The following is a 17,267-nucleotide window of genomic DNA, read 5'->3' on the forward strand; positions in this document are numbered from 1 at the left end:
ATGTGTCTTTTGTATTTATGTATGTATGTATTTTCCTCCAAGATTTCAAGGACCAGTTACTCCAAACATGAGATCAGCCTGCCTCTTCTCCCCTCTGTTTAATCTACTTGTTTATTCATTTCCCATGATTTTGATCATCTTCACTGTAGATAGCAATGGCACCTTGCCTTTAATTTTGACTTTTAATTGTGAAACAACCCTTTTTTTGTTCTTAGCTCATAATAGGAGACATACACAGTTAATTTTCAGTTAAACTCCAGTGTATTTTTTATACTTCTTAAATTTGAATGCAGACATTTGGGATTGTCACTTTTTTGGTCTGCCTTAACACCTTTAATATATTAAGAAGCATCTCTGTCTTCTAACATGGTGTTTCCTCAGGTCTGCATTTGCCACCTAATTCTGGGTGATGATGTTAAATGCTGTCAAGTTTATTTTTTATTCATAGTGCTCTCATGTGACAGAGTATAGAACTGCCTCACAAGGTTTCCTACACTGTAATCTATGGAAGCTGATCATCAGCTCTTTCTCCCATAAAGCCTTTGGGTGGGTTAATTCAGATACCCCACTGAGACTCTTCTGAGCTTTAGATATGTGTGATCAAATTCTTCAGTACATCACCACCACTAGTCACCCAGATCCCTCCAACTCGGCATTGCCTCGTAACATCTGTCATCTTTCTCCAAAACTTGCTTTTCTCAAGTCTTGCATGGAAGCCTCCATCCACACATTCATTCAAAGTCTAGGTTCCTCAAATCCTGCCCAGTAAATCCTTTAAATCTGTTCCTCATCACCAGCACTTCTGTTAATTTCAGTCTCATCCCTGTCCCCAGTTCTTGGGATATGGGCCTAACTGCTCCCTAGTATTTTCCACTCCTTGCCAGAAGGATCTTTCAAAAACAGACGCAGGGTCATCCCTGCTAAAAATTCCTCAGTAGTATCCCCCTCACTTAACGTTATAAATCCAGGTTATATCTCATGCCAAGTGAGGTTTCTAAAGTCCACAGACCCACCTGTTCAGCCACATAAACCTTACCCCTCAACCCATTTTGCTGCTTCACCCTGTCAAGCCTTTTTAAAAGCTGCTGTTCCCTTGACAATGCCCTTTGTGATACTGTCATTGAAACAGTCTTTCCTTCCTTAGAGACCCAATTCAGCCATGCACTGTGACTCCCACTCAGATTCACACACCAACTTTATCAGTTCCACCTTTATGTACTACACATTAGTACACATACCTTCTCCAGCAATTGAAGTTTGTTTCTATTAGGCTGTGTCCTGCTGAAAAGAACAGGACTATGTTTTATTTCTCTATATATCCTTGGCACATTATGCAGATGTTCAATATATGTGTGAATGAACTTTTAAAAATTTGTAACTCTAAAATTGTCAGTGATCTTGCACTTTGTACATTCCATAAAATGAAAAATTGCTTTGAATGTCCTTTCAACCTAGATAAATCATCATATATTTCAACGGTATACACATAATGCCAACTTCTCTAATAAATTAGTTCTGCTAGCATGTATACCAAGGGCTTCTGCCCAGACTTGTTTTTAATTAAATATAACTTATAAAAATGGTATGTGGTCACTGCAAAAAATAAAATCAGAAAATATTGATAAGCAGAAAAAAAAAAAAAAAATCCATTTACGTGGCCTGTAGGTCAACATGTGACACTGTGGGAGTATTGTATCAGGGCAATCTAAGTCTCCCCCTCCCCCCTTGTTCTCCCACTCTATCCAGGATCTCCTAAGTAGATCCCCCTCCTGAGTGGTTGACAGTGGTAGCCGGGCACCATCTAGTTTTTATGGTCTCATAGTCCTATAAGCTAAGGATCGCATGTTGTACCAGTTACTTGGACTAAATGTTTCCATGAATCTTTGGTTTTCTTCATTCTTCTTTGCTCTGGACAAGGAGAGAGACCCATCATTGCATCTAGATGGCTGCTTGTAAGCTTTTAAGATCCCAAAGTAGGAGATGAAACATTGTTTTTGTGTAGTATATTATGCCAGTTGAGCTTGATGTGGCCAAGAAGTGACTACAACTTTGTCCCTTGTCAGCTCTACTATACACCTGGGAATTCTTACAGAACAGTAAAATTTTAAGTTTTCTTGATCCATAAAAGTTGAATTTATTAAACAGAAATATAGCCTGATGTGTCATTGTAATATTTATAAATGGAAAGAATTTGTGTAATATTTTGAGCAATCCCCAAACATAAGTATCTACATGTATAGATTAAATGAATTAGGCAACACATATTTTACAAAAATACTGTGCTTTATGAGACTTAAGTGAGAAATGTTAATGTGTATATACCATCAAATGCATGTTATCAAGAACTTAAGAGAGATGTTCCTAGAAACGGGTTTATATTTCAGAGACAAAAAATCATTGCCCAGTTATTCCCTTTACAAAGCAGAGTGGCCTTGTGTCCTTTGGCCATTGTCAGATTGATGGTGGGCAGAGCAGGGCAAGGCCGTTTCAGTCACTCTGGTTTAGGTGAGGAAGCCAGTCATGGGGAAATCAGGAGTAGAACTTTTTATCCTCAGTTTCTCTAGTGTTAGAAATTTGTCATTTGGCCCCTTGAATCTGTAGATGAGTACTTAAATATGCCTCACTGACTTCCACAGCAGTGTTGATCAATTAAGTCCTTGAAAACAAACCTTTTCTGGTTAAGTTGGATGAAAAGTAAAGTTGCATTTTTTAAGTGGTTCTATATAATGGTACCTCTATTACAAGAGATGTACCTGGCCTTGAACATTTTATTTTGTTTTGAGTTGAAGTCCCCGATGTTGAAACTATTTAAAAAGTGAGGACATGTTTGGGATGCTTTAGTTAGTCCAGTGTACATTATAATACTCAGTAAATGTTCACTAAATGATAATGAAGAGTCTTTGAGTCTGCCACTGGATTTCATTTTTATCTGTGAGATGGTATAGGTGGTGATTCTGTGTATGTTCACTGTCTGGGATTTTCCTAACAAGAGGCTGAAGGTATAATCTTCGCCTCATTTATGCATTTCACAATTTCTGGTTTTTTGTTGTATTTAGCCATTCTCAGCTTCAGACCTGACATGGAAACTCAATGTATTTACATTTTTTCCAGCTATCAAAATCGTTGACTTTAAACTGTGGTGGGTATTGGGAGTTAATAAGGTCTTAATTATCAGAAGTGAAAAATACAGCATTTGTTTTTGCTAATGTTAAACTTTTAGTGTTAGTCATCACCTGTATATTAGATACATGTACAATAATAATTTGAGCACTTAACTGTGTGTCAGGGACAGCACTCACTCTTAGATATTTTATCTCAAATTTCAGCAAGAGACAGATTTCCTCATTTCATAAGCCAGAACACTGAGGCACATGTCCAAGGTTACTCCCTAAGTAAAATTGTATTTTACCAAACGTAAATCTCTAAGCATTTAAAGGGTATTTTGTTTAATACCAAAGCTGGTGAGTTTTGTGCGTTAAAAGGGTTTTGAGCTGGTACATTTTCAGGTATAATCTATTTAATGTTTTAAGTTGGACGGAATAGTATTGGGCCACATGTTTGAGTAGCAAAAATGTAGTAGTGCTTGTTTATCATTATTATTATAGAAAATGTAGACACATATAAACTGGAAACATAAAATAACTTGATGTTGTAGGTAAAAGATTTAAGAAGTACTTAATATTAAAGCATTGGGCTTGCTCGCTTGTTTTCTCTCAGTGTCACAAAACCATTGCCAACTGATTAGTCACAACCCATATTTTGCCACTCCATCCTTCAGTATATAGGTAAACACCATGTTCTGCAGTATCTGGAACATTTTCCATTATCAAAATAACAGTTTTTAGTCATAGTATTTGCCTTGTGATATTTATATTTGCAAAATACAAAGGTAGAGATCTCATTCTGTAAACTCAAGTGGTGAGCCAAAACAGAAATCTTTATTCTTTTCCGTATCATTATAAATGATGAGTTTTTGAACTTATATAACTCTTACAGTAAACTGTGATTAAACCATCTTGAAAAGGGAAAATAAAGCCTGTGAGTCGTTACTTTCAGCAGCACTAGCTTTGTCAGTCTTGCCACCTATGGAAATGTGTTGAAGGTGAATGGCTGAGCAGCATTATGCAGCAGTCATTTTGGCTTAGCAAATTACACGTTATGTCCTGCTTTGAAAAAGTAACTGTGAAAATAAACTTTACATTTGTGTATGGATCTTTATTTTGTAAACATTTGTGTTTAAGTGATGCTTTGCTATGAGTCGGGTCCAACTTGACTGCACGTAACAACAACAGACAACAACTGCATAGTAAATGTAACACGGAATCAAAAAGACTTCCGTCTTTATATACTCTTTTGGACTGGATTTTCTGGGTCAGTGACCTCATTTTTTCCCCTAGTATTAAGTCAAATGAAGATATAGAATACAAGTGCAAAATATTTAAGAGTGCATATGAAAATACCCTTCAAGCAGCTTGGATAGTTAATTGATACTGAATTCAGTCCTTTTTCCCATTAAGACTTAAGCACATTGTATTTCTCAAATGTTTTAAATATTTTGAGTGGTGAATAACTAATAATGAGGTCTATAGAAGTAGATTTTGACATATTCTCTGCAAAGACTGGTATTATGTAATTAACTTTTCCAGCTTATTTTGACCTGTACCTATATTAGATACTAAAAGTAAGTCTTTAAACTAGCCCAGAATTATTACTGGTGCCCCCTCCTCCACTGAGTTTATGAAAGGTAGCAATTTGAAGTTGGAAGTTACTGTATTGCTTTTCATTTTGCTTTAAGTTTCACAAGAAATAGTTGACACAGATTGTCATATTTTGTGTTACTTACATTTTAATTGTTATTGCTTTTTAGGCACTCAAGGAGTTGCACCTGGTCCTGTGATTGGGCTCCAAGCACCGTCTACTGGTCTTCTTGGTGCCCGACCTGGTCTGATCCCACTCCAGCGCCCTCCAGGAATGCCTCCACCTCATCTACAGCGATTTCCTTTGATGCCACCCCGTCCTATGCCACCACATATGATGCATAGAGGGCCACCACCAGGACCAGGGGGCTTTGGAATGCCTCCACCTCACGGAATGAAAGGTCCCTTTCCACCTCATGGCCCCTTTGTTAGGCCTGGGGGAATGCCAGGGCTTGGGGGCCCAGGGCCAGGCCCAGGGGGCCCTGAAGACAGAGATGGAAGGCAGCAACAGCCACAGCAGCAGCAGCCACCGCCACAACCACCACAGCCGCAGCAGCCACCACCATCACAACAGCCACCACCAACACAGCAGCAACCACAGCCGTTTAGAAATGATAATAGGCAGCAGTTCAATTCAGGTAGAGACCAAGAAAGGTTTGGAAGAAGATCTTTTGCAAATAGGGTGGAAAATGATCGGGAACGGTATGGGAACCGTAATGATGATAGAGAGAATAGTAATCGTGAAAGGAGAGAGTGGGGAAGGAGGAGCCCTGACCGGGACAGGCACAGAGACTTGGAAGAGAGAAATAGACGATCTAGTGGGCATCGAGACAGAGAGAGAGATTCTAGAGATAGAGAGTCTCGTAGAGAGAAAGAAGAAAACCGAGGAAAGGAAAAGCCTGAGGTGACAGACAGAGCAGGTGGTAACAAAACCATTGAACCTCCCGTTAGCCAAGTGGGAAATGTAGACACCATTTCAGAACTTGATAAGAGGGAGTCTGAGGCCGCAGTTGTAAAACCTGAAGAGTCACCTGCTGAGGCTACCTCATCCGTTGAACCTGAAAAGGATTCTGGCTCAGCAGCAGAGGCCCCTCGTTAGAGACTGGAATTTGTCAAAATGTGACAGTGACATTTCCTGGAGTGTAGAGCGTGAGGTGTACAGATGCTGTATTATATTTGCTCCTGCTATATCACAGCCCTGCAGTAGTTGGTGGGGAGTTGTAAGCAATTTGATTGCTTCCCTTCTATTTAAAAATAGCCACAAAATAACAAAAAATACTGAAAATATGAATAAAATATTACCCTTTTTGCTGTAACTTTTTTAAAGTTTTGACTTTAAAAAGTTTACAAACCGTAATTAGAAGTGCTATTTTTTTTTTTTTTTTAATTTAAGACAAGGTAATGGTGAAAGCTCCTCAAAACAATAGGGATGTTTTTAATAAACTCTATTTTCGTAACAAACTTTAATGTGTGCTATTCTTCCTACACTGCATTAAAGTGGAAAAGGATTGTTCAACATCAGAATTTGAGCTGTTAATACTGATATTGAAGTCTAAATTAGACAAATGGAAATAGACATGTTTATGTAGTTACTCTCAAACACTTTCACTTGTAATGCTTTTGATTTTAGCATTTCAGTCATATGATAAAAGTAATTTTAATGTTAATTGAAAAGCTCATTGTTAGTATTTTGTCATTCAGTCGAGGTGGGGTCTTTTCACCTCTTTGGGTTTGTGGTAAATGTTGCCCTAATTTGTAAAAAGAATTTTTTGCTGGGGGAGAAGTTGGATCCCAACGTTACACATTGTACTATAAATTGCCTGGATATTTAGAAGATTGGGTGGCAGGTTTTTTGTTTTACCATCAAATTTTTTAAAAAATCAAGGTTAACATTTGCAACCTAAAACACTTTTCATCTTATATGCTTAAGGATTTAACTGCAACCTACTGTTTCTTATAAGCCTTGCCTGTTACCTTTACCTTTTAAATTTCCCTGCTGGGCAGAGGTAGACTGAACTTTTTGCCAGTTAAAATACTCTTGCTTTAAGTTGTTAACTAGGGAAGATAATTGTAGGTTATCCATGATTACAGGAAGACATCCAAAGCCTTTATCGTATACAGAAAAGCAGATACATATAACTGCTTATCCAGTGCCAAGGAAAATTCAAGTATTTGTGGCCTTTTTAAAGTTTTTTTTTTTGTAAGTAACATTTTAAACTGTCCTCAATTCAGTATGCTGGCCGGTTAATTTTTCCTTTGCCTTCATCCCCAGGTAAAACTGCTTTATTACTTGGACTTTTAAATAGTTCTCTGCAGCAAGATCTTTTGACAGACTGTACCTGAAGCAGTGTTCCAGTATTTCCTTCCATTATTAGAGAAAAAAAATCCCTTATCTGTAAACTTAAATGATAAAATTTGTCCTTGCTTTCTATCTTGGCCAAGATTAAAAGTCATAACCTGAAACTGCCTCTGGAACACACATCTGATTGAAGGCCCAGATTGCAAGGACTTTATTTCCTGTTGAAAGTATTGTTACTTTACCATGACAATTACAACCCTGAAAATAAGGCCTTAAATGGTCACAGGTGAGTCCTTATAGTTGTGTCTTACCTCACATAGGTAACAAATTGTGCAATAGTGGAAGCTGTTAAATACTGTTTCAGTTAAATTCTTTACCTAAATTAGTCATGTACCACTTTTACATTGTTCTTTATTACCAACTAAAAATTTTGAAAAGACACCATGTGTTTATGTTAAGAAACAAGATTGTAGCTTATTTCTGGCTTCTAACAAAAATAACACTCAGCAATTTACTGAAAAGCTATAAGCAGACAGGTCCAGTTATATTAGCATTTCATATAGCAGCAATCTTCCACAGGTACACACTCCACCGAGAAAAAACTGCACACACTAACTGGGTATAAATCTTTAAAGTGGCCAGCACCTACAAACATTTCTTTGGTTCCATGTTACAGTGTGTATCGTACAGTTCATCAAAAGGCTAATGTGAAAGACACTTCCAACAGCTACACTCATTATATACTAAAAGCTCATAGATCTACAAAAGTGGAATGCATGCTATTTTGGCAGGTAGGTAAGTGAGTCTTCTCTATCAAGGCTCTAACTTGCCTCTGAGAATTTCAGGAGTTACTAAGAGGCTTCTCTTTAAACTACAGCTAGTCTACTTTTAAAAATAAACAGGTACCTTAATCAAAATGCTAAATACAGTTAAGTGGGAAACCACCTTAATTTTCCTGAAACTGACAAAGGAAAACCTATTTGTCTAAGATCAAATTGGACAGGCTCAGTCTTAGCTAAAAGACCAACTGTTCTTCTGTACATATTGACGGTCTTATTTAACACTTTCAAAAGTAAGCTCTATGAAATAGTTAATACCTGTTACCATGTAACTCAATTTGTTCCATTCAAGATCTAAATGAGTATAGGAGCTAATTTACAATTTCAATTTGGATTCTTTAATAGGCTCAAAATACAGTGCCATATGGGGTAGTTATTTATTATTCACAGACTTGAGAACTAAAGAAATTCAGACAGCTATGTTTAATACCTGTGCATGATACAGAATCTCTGAAACAGATATTTTAATTGAACAGTTTTATATAACTATACAAATCTTTCAAGTCATAAATCATTTCTCATTACAGGTACTTAAAAGCAATTAAAAACAAAATCACACAAGTAAACTTTTTAAGAGTATAGTGTTTAATGTTTGTCAGGTTAAATTTCTACAGAGCAGATGAGTTATTAGGATTCAGACCATGTCTTAAGGAATGTTTACTGGGCGATCCCAATGACACCACAAGCCAAACGACTTCCAGCATTTCCCGTTTTTGTGCTTTCTTCATTTCCACCTCGGCCCAAGTCATCCTCTTTTTCATGGATCTTTAAAAAAAAAATCAAGAACATGTAACTCTGGGCTATAAAATTAGCATTTCTTCTCAAGAACACCCAAAAGAACTTTAAGAACCGCTCAATATTACTTTATTTACAAAAACAACATGCTAAACTAATCCAATTAGTAAGGAAATACACTAACATTTAATCTAGTAATAAAAAGAAACTACTTAAAGCTTTTCTACATGGTACAAATCTATTCTAAGAGTCATAAATTACCTTTAATTTGAATACTAGGTAAATGTTGCTATGTCTAAAATACTAAAAACCCAAATAATTATGTTATAGGCCACTACGTGCTGGTCATAATCCTTTTTAGTAACCTCAATTACAACAGTCATTCTTTTACAGTATAAACTGCTTTGGGGAGACAAAAAAAGTAAAAGTGATTAAACAAAACCATCAAAAGCTCTTGCCTAATAGAACTAAAGGCCTATAATTAAGAGGTAAAACTAAAAATACCTTTAACTATTTAAAGAACAATTTTAAATTTTGTTCATCCAACATTTGTAAACAGGAGTTTTCTGCTTCACAACTATGGCTGAAGAAAATTCAAAAGGTAAAAAGGGTCAACTGAAAGTGAATACTGAGTGTTAACTGACCTCAGGGGAAGCAAAAGAACAGATGCCACTGGTGGTTTTGCATAAACCAGAGGCAGCTCCCAAGGGTAAAGTGGGGCAACATCTCCCCACTTTAAACAAATGATAACCTAGATTTGAATGAATATTAATGTTGAGGTCCATCCCATGTTTTTGGCAAGGGAAACCTAGTTGTGGCAAGAAAATCTGGCAGTTTTAAAACTACTTTCTCCAATTCAGATATAATATGATCAAATATAACTTGATTTATTACTGCATCTTAGCAAAACTGAGTAAATTGATCCATTTCACTGTAATCACCCAATTAACTGTTTTGTTCCAAATCTGAACTAAAAGGGCAATTTATGTGGATCCTTAGAAACCAGGATTAATAATCACAAAATTATAAAAAATACATGCCTGTATGTTAGAAGAAATTTTAGGCATATCCTTATCATATGAACACTTACCACCATTGTGCGGCCAATGATGGAATTGTTTCCTACAAGCGTGATCAAAGAATCTTCAGTAGACACATGGGCCACACCATCACTGCCAGCAGTCACATTGCCTAGGTCTCCAACATGCCTTGTAATGACAAAGCATCAGACAGATTAAGGCTGATTTCCATTTAACTTATCATCAGGACAGTTCACGACTAAATTAAAAATTGATGGAGTTAGACAGCTAAGAGTGGGCTAAGAGGTTTAAAATCCTTGTATTATCAAAAAAGACCCACCTTTCTGGATTGATAGTTTTTGGAAACATACAAATTTAAAAACAAGTACCTTTTAGACACATAGCTCTTCAAGAAATGCCTCAGCTCTACAAAGTAATGCTCTGAGAAGTCATGGGGGGAAGGGAGTAGGCACATCTCTAATATTACAAGTAAAGTACCAAAGGGTAAGCTTCAGTTAATCACTCAGCTATGGCTGTTATTATTATAGCTAGGAAAGCTACCCCCAGGCCTCTGGTATAAGTTAATCCTTGTCCTTAAAGTCTTCCTGAAAGGTCTCAGAAAGGATACAAAAAAATGGAGCCTCAACTAGTTTTCAATATCAAATTTTACACACAGAATCTTCTCATGTTTCACAGTGATGGTTTATTTCCCTAATGTTTGATAGTACTGTTCGTAACATTTCCTGTATTGGTTCCCTTTGGCACTTGTATTAGTTCTGTATTCAATAAATGCTATAAAACCGAATTGTTTTAAGTGTTCCCATTTGTCAACTCCTTAGCCTAGTGAGTAAGCCATTCCAGCACTTGAGGAACAAGAGGCTGTGTGGAGGGCAATAAATTCAAGAGCAAAGGTGGAGGCAAACACTCAATTAGGATACAATTGGGAAGTAGTACATCCATACTAACCCCAAAAGATCATTATTTTAGTTAAGTCAAGAATCTTTTCACTCACCTCTCTTCATCCTTTGGCCCACCATGTTTTTTGGATAGAGGATTAAAGTGAGGACCAGCACTAGTACAGCCTATTCACATACAAAAAAAAAAAAAGGAGGGAGACCTCACTTATTAATCAGAATTCCAAAATTCTGAGAAACTAAAAAACTGATCATTGCCAAAGCCTCAAATGGAAAAAATACTACCTGTATCGTGATAACTTCTAGCAACAACTTAGTATAACTAAATACAGTGGGCAGAGCCTAGAGACAGGTTCTAACTTCTATATGACACTGGTAAAGCATCTCTTACAATTAATATGGAATATGAATGGGCCACTTTTTTTTTGGTTTTTGGTTTTTTTCACTGTATAATATAGAGGCCAGACTTGATCTTTAATGGTTCTTCTACTGTTAAAATCCCATAATGATGCAGTCTTAGTGGTTTAAGTTTATAAGAAGGTAGCATACCTCAACTACAGTGTATATATGTGTGTTTGTGTGTGTGTATATATATTCCCATCGACATACTGCCTTTATGTGGTATATGCAGAAGCTAATACAGAAACTTAAGTCCAAGAGCCAAGGCCAGCCTGGCACAACTCCGGGGGCAGCACTCAGACTATGCTTTATAAATGGCACTCCTGTGTACCAGGATGCCATTCACACAGAATACAACTGCCAACATTCCAGGGGTTCTTTTATGACATGGCTTTCTTCAGCAGCTGATGGAAAATTTTCCATTATTTACACCTTCCTACCCAGCCTTGGTAGCATAGTGGCTAAGACACTTGCCTGCTAACCAGAAGGCTGGCGGTTCAAACCCACCAGCCACTCCTCGGAAGGAAGGTTGGGCAACTCCGTAGTGATACTGCCTCGGAAACCCAAGGAGGGGTCGCTATGAGTTGGGGCCAACTCAACGGCCTACAACACCACCACCACCCAGCCTTACACAGGGAGAGAGACAGGCAGGTACAGGAAATAGTAGAGTAAACAGTTACAAAGCAATCAGCCTCTAAAGCCAGAGACAGAAAAACCAAGAAGCAACTGGGATAATTTTAGTAATTACTGAAACAAATCAAATCTAGTCACTAAATCACTTTCTGGAACAACAGGAAGGTCTAACAAGATGAATCAAGTTATCAAAACATCTATAAGCACTAAATTCAGATTACTCAAACATAGCAAATATTCACTAAATCCACTTTAATCCATGAACTTTTGTTAACTTGTTTCAATCCCCAAACTGAGAAAATGAAACCCATTCCAAAGCACCAATAATTTTCCATTTTCAGTTTGTATCTTACTTTTACCACAAAAGACGCTGGGGAACATAGCGTGGAGTTATTCTTAAAGAGTAACAGAAATAAATGCAGACTTTGTGGTTTAAACATACACCCTCAGCCCCCAGAGGAGCCCTGGTGGCACAGTGGTTAAGTGCTTGGCTGCCAAGTGAAAGGACAGTAATTCAAACCCATCAGCCACTCTTCAGGAGAGATGTAGCAGTCTGTTTCTGTAAGATTACAGCCTTAGAACCCTCTGGGGCAGTTCAACCCTGTCCTACAGGGTGCTACAAGTCAGAATTGATGGCACACAACACCTCAGACCCCAGCTCACATACACATGGCATCACCGCAGGTTTATGAAGTAGCTTAGTTTTCTAAGTATGGATTACACCTCAGCATACAGAAAACGAAAATCCTCACAACTCGACCAATAAGCAGCATCACAATAAACGGACAAAAGCCTGAAGCTGTCAGAGATTTCATATTACCTGGTTCCATAATCAACACCAATGGAAGCAGCAGTCAAGACATTAGATGACGTGTTATTGCACTGGGCAAATCTGCTGCAAAAGACCTCTTTCAAGTGCTGACGAACAAAGATGTCTCTTTGAAGGTGAAAGTATGCCTAACCCAAGCCATGGTGTTTTCAATTGCCTCATATACAGGTGAGAGGTGGACAAAGAGTAAGGACGACCAAAGAAGAGTTGATGCTTTTGAGTTGCGGCACTGGTGAAGAATACTGAATGCACCACGGACTGCCAAAAGAACAAACAAATCTGTCCTGGAAGATGTGCAGCCAGAATGCTCCTTGGAAGCGAGAATGGCCAGACTCTGTCTGACCTAGTTTGGTCATGTTGTCAAAAGGGACCATTCTCTGGAGAAGGATATCTTGCTTGGTAAAGAAGAGGGTCAACGGAAAAGAGGAAAGCCCTCAACAAGATGGACTGACAGAGAGGCTGCAACAATGGGCTCAGGTATAGCAAGGATTGTGAGGCTGGCACAGGACCGGGCAGTGTTTCATTCTGTTGTACCTGGAGTCATAATGAGTTGGAGCCGACTTGACAGCAACTAACAACAGTTTTCTAAAAACCACCTGAGACTCTTAAGACAATCAAGCCAAAATCATGATAGTAAGAAAGCCATCAACTCCTTCTCTGCCCCGTCCACATTCAAACATCAAACAATGGTTGATGTTAGTAGTCATTTTAACTTGACTGTTTTGTTCTAAATGTTGAGGATTTTAAAGTTTAGAGGTTCCCGTTTATCTTACTAGGTTAAGCTACTATGGGTCAGCAGACCAGCACAACACCCACCTTGTGTATTATCTCCAAACTGGTGGACATGGAATCCATGGAGGCCTTCCGTCAATCCTGTAATACTTCCTGATACTTTGACTGGTCCATTTCCCTTTATTCAAAGAAGAGTTAAGTTTGAGAAAGCTAGAGCTTCGAAATAAAGAAAACATTTGGTTCATCTCTATCATGCACAAAACAGTGAAAAAAGCACGGGCTTGAGAGTCAACCCGTGTCCAAATCACAGGCGCAGCACCTTTCACCAGGGAACTTCCAGCAAGCCACATGCCTGCTCTCAGCGTCGGTGTCTCTATCAAAATGGAGGGGATAGTCTCATTCTAACAATGGCTAGGCATTAACTGAATAAAATATCATATAAAAAGCACCTAGCACAGTGAGCTCTATTGATATACTTTATAGGGTCTGACTCTCTTACAATGAATACGTAATATTTATGTCTATTTTGTAAAGGAGCTCTGGTGGCATAGTGCCTAAGGCATATGACTACTAACTAGAAGACTGGCAGTTCAAACCCACCAGCCACTCCTCAGAAGGAAGGTTGGGCAATCTACTTCCTTAGTGATGGGTTGCTATGAGCGGGATCTGACTCATGGCAGTGAGTTTGGTTTATTTTGTAAACACTTCTGAATAGGTTATGTTTACACATGGCGAGTGTATGTGTCAATATAAAACTTTTTAACCCAAATTTCAGCACATCACACTTATAAGCAAGTAGTTCAAAATTTCATAGGCCAAAAGAAATACTTTATAGCCAACTTATTAGATGAATATACATGGAGAGCTGTCATCCTTAACTAACCAAATCCATTGCCGTTGAGTTGATTCCAACTCATAGTGAACATACAGGACAGAGCAGAACTGCCTGTAGGATTTCCAAGACGGTTCAAACCCACTCCTCGGAAGGAAGACTGGGCAATCTACTTCCATAACGATACTGCTTTGTAAGCATACTGCCACATCTTTCTCCCGTGGAGCAGCTGGTGGGTTTCAACCACTGACCAAGCTCTTAACCACTGTGCCACCAGGACTTCTGCACAAGCTGCCCAGGAAGTGGGAAACCTACAGGGGCCTTGGTGATGTATAGATCGACAACCTGCTTTCTATGTGTTAAGCCCCAAGTCATCTCTCCATGTTGTTGTTGTTATGTGCCGTTGAGTCCATGGCAGCCCCTCCTTGGGTTTCTGAGGCAGTATCACTACAGAAGTAGATTGCCCCATCTTCCTTCCGAGAAGTGGCTGGTGGGTTTGAACCACCAGCCTTCTGGTTAAGCAGTCAAGTGCCTTAGGCACTATGTTACCAGAGGCTTCTGATTCTCTAGTATCAGTGACACATGTGAGGAGGGAAGGGATGTCTGACAAAACAGCAAAATTTAGGCAATACTAAAAAAACTTTTCCAGAAAATTTCAGGACCACTTGAATATAAATTCTCCCTCACACCAATTAAGATTCGGTACACTACTGCTCCTGTCCCATTTCTGTTAACCACTTTAAAGATTAAATCTCACTCAGATATTAAAAATTCCCTGATGTAAGACAAGTACAACGTAACTTTCTGCCAGTTGATTATCTCACTATAGTTCAGGGACAGTCTTATCACAACTTACTAGCACAGTATGTTTTGCAATATTATTGATAATGGATATTCCTGTATACTTTATTTTCCATGATTTATTCAGAAGTTATGTTTGACCATCTCAGCAATCCGCCTATTGGTAGAGAAATTCCAGTCACTTTACAGAGAATTTGGTTAAAGGAACGTTCCAAAATCGGTTACTGACAACCCAATGTAATGGAAACACTCCAGGCCTAATTTCCAAGTCCCAAGCCCTACCCACTAACCTCTACCCAGGGTGTTTCTCTACCCTCGGTGAACATTACAATCAACTTGTTATCTTTTTGAAAATAGCAGTCAGGCTGATGTAACTGGTCTGCGATTGGTCCTGCTATCTATTTTTTTAAACTCCTAGGTGTGTCTACTGTGCATCCAAGGTGAAGATCACTGCTCTAGAAATACCTCAACAGATGTACCAGGTACATCTCTGGTTTGGGGAGCTCCGGAGGAGGAAATGAACTTTGTCCAAGGTCACAATCTTTGCATTCGCGACCTGATTTGTACTAGCGCAGGCAGAGGTCTGAAAACTTTTCCGTAAAGGGCCACAGCCAGTCTCTGTCGCAAATTATTTTCTACAACCTTTTAAAAATATAAAAACATTCTGAACTCGAGAGCTGTACAAAAACTGGCTACAGGATGGCTTACGTCCACTGGCCGCAATTTGCAGACCCCTGACCTAGAGAGATGAAGTCGCAAAGGCAGTCTCAAAGGGATCGCGAATGCGACAGTACTAGGCCGCCTAGCGGGCCACGACCACCGCCCCGAGAAACTCAAAGAATTCGTGCGATCCATCAGACCAAGAAAATGACCACGTAAATAAGTCCCCATCCCAGTTTGCAGATCCCAAAGCAGCAGCTTAGGCCCGTAAGCAGGCTCCCGCGCCCGCTTCTTTCCAGAGTTCCCGCCCAACGCCCACGCCCACGCCCAGCGGCCTGGACCCGCCCGGTGACTCAGCACTTGTCCCCAGCGCGCACGGCCTCCGGGCAGAGGTACCACAGGAGCCCGCGCGGGCGCAGGCGGCGGGGGCGTGGCGAGAGCAACTCGCACTGGCCCCGGCCCGCTCCGGGACGCAGGTGCGCGGGCCGAACGGCACGGCCTGGCCGCGGGCCTCCGCACCAGCCCTTGCCTGCTGCTCGAAGTGGATGGTGCCCTGTACTTGGCCGTCGCCCTTCAGCACGCACACAGCCCTCGTCGCCATGACTCGCAGGACGCTCTCCGGTCGGAGATCTGAGGGCTCAAGCACACTGTAAGGAAGACGTAGGCGAAAGACACAGCAAGAGACGCCAGCGCAAACCGATGCTCCTGCGCCGCAAAGACTTTATAGGTTGGACGCGAAGCCCCACCCATTCTGGCCCAGAACCAATCACTGCGCGCGCACGGCTCGCCCCCTACAGGGGCGTCTGCACGCAAGTGGCTGGACTGACCGGGGGAGGGGCCGAGCGTCTGCGTGAGGAACCTTGGTCTGGGCTCCGTAGCTACCTCCGCCCTACAGCAGTAAAGCGTTTAGAAACCCGAAAATGTGGAAAAAAACAGCATTTTCTTCTAAAAGGGGTAATTGTGGGTAGCAGGACGTGATATTGGGAAAATGAGGTATATAAGATATGCCTTGAAGATCTTAAATCACTTTGTTTAGAAAAATAACTGATTTTGGTCATCACATTGTCTCATTTGTTACTTAGAAATCCGGGCGCCTCAAGCTGCCTGCGTTTTGTCGTTTGTTTGTTTGTTTATCTATTTATATATCTATCCATCTATTTATTTAATGGTGTGTAAAATCTGTACATCTCAATCCCTGACCTCTTTTTTTCCTTCCCTGTAGTTTTCTTGTTGGGTGCGGGGGGGATCAATTCTGACTCTTAACGAGGCCGTAGGACCGGTGGAATTGCCACATAGCGTTTCCAAGGCTGTAATTTTTACAGAAGCAAACTGCCACATCTTTTTCCAACTGAGTGGCTTTGAACTGTTGACCTTTTGGTTAGCAGCCCTGCACTGTAACCACTGTGCAACCAGGACTGTTGTTAGCACATGGATTTATTTATTTGCTAAGACAGAATTCTGTGCTTTTTAAAATATTTTCCTGTTTGTCAAGGCTGCAACCTCAAGGATACCAAAATGGCAACTGATTAATTTCTACATACCTCTCATTTGTGGCTGGCTTCACTGCTACAACACTTAGAGAATGGTAGAAGGATTAAATACTGTGATATCTCCAACCTTTGAGTTAGCAACAGAGCCAGGGACTCCTTTTGTTAGGTGACTACTTTGATAAACCATGGGAAACCAAACCAAAACCAAACTCGATGCTGTGGAGTCAGATGCAGATCATAGAGAACGCCTCCTTGGGTTTCAGAGGTTGTATCACTATGGAAATAGATTGCCCAATCTTCCCAGGAGTGGCTGGTGGATTTGAACTGCCAGCCTTCTGATTAGCAGTCAAATGCCTTAGATATCTGTGGCGGTTAAGTTTGAGTGTCA

The 17,267-nt window shown here is 39.9% G+C and overlaps 2 protein-coding genes across 2 annotated transcripts in view; one reads left to right on the plus strand and one right to left on the minus strand.

The window, feature by feature from the left end:
* SCAF4 (SR-related CTD associated factor 4) overlaps positions 1-5,796 on the plus strand; it is an 86,080-nt gene extending 80,284 nt beyond the window's left edge. Inside the window, exon 21 of the mRNA XM_007941312.1 lies at positions 4,868-5,796. Coding sequence (XP_007939503.1) covers positions 4,868-5,796 — 929 coding nt within the window. The remainder of the gene's footprint in view (positions 1-4,867) is intronic.
* Positions 5,797-8,492: 2,696 nt separating this feature from the next.
* SOD1 (superoxide dismutase 1) lies at positions 8,493-15,990 on the minus strand. The gene is made up of 5 exons (XM_042781000.1): positions 15,919-15,990; positions 13,181-13,274; positions 10,602-10,671; positions 9,661-9,778; positions 8,493-8,600 (listed from the first exon to the last, which is right to left on the minus strand). The coding sequence occupies exons 1-5, from the start codon at positions 15,988-15,990 to the stop codon at positions 8,493-8,495; spliced, it is 462 nt and encodes a 153-aa protein (XP_042636934.1).
* Positions 15,991-17,267: the final 1,277 nt, after the last annotated feature.

The sequence above is a fragment of the Orycteropus afer genome, unplaced genomic scaffold, assembly GCF_000298275.1.
Source record: "Orycteropus afer afer isolate SDZICR_OR568_19922 unplaced genomic scaffold, OryAfe1.0 scaffold00078, whole genome shotgun sequence".
NCBI classification, from domain to species: Eukaryota; Metazoa; Chordata; class Mammalia; order Tubulidentata; family Orycteropodidae; genus Orycteropus; species Orycteropus afer.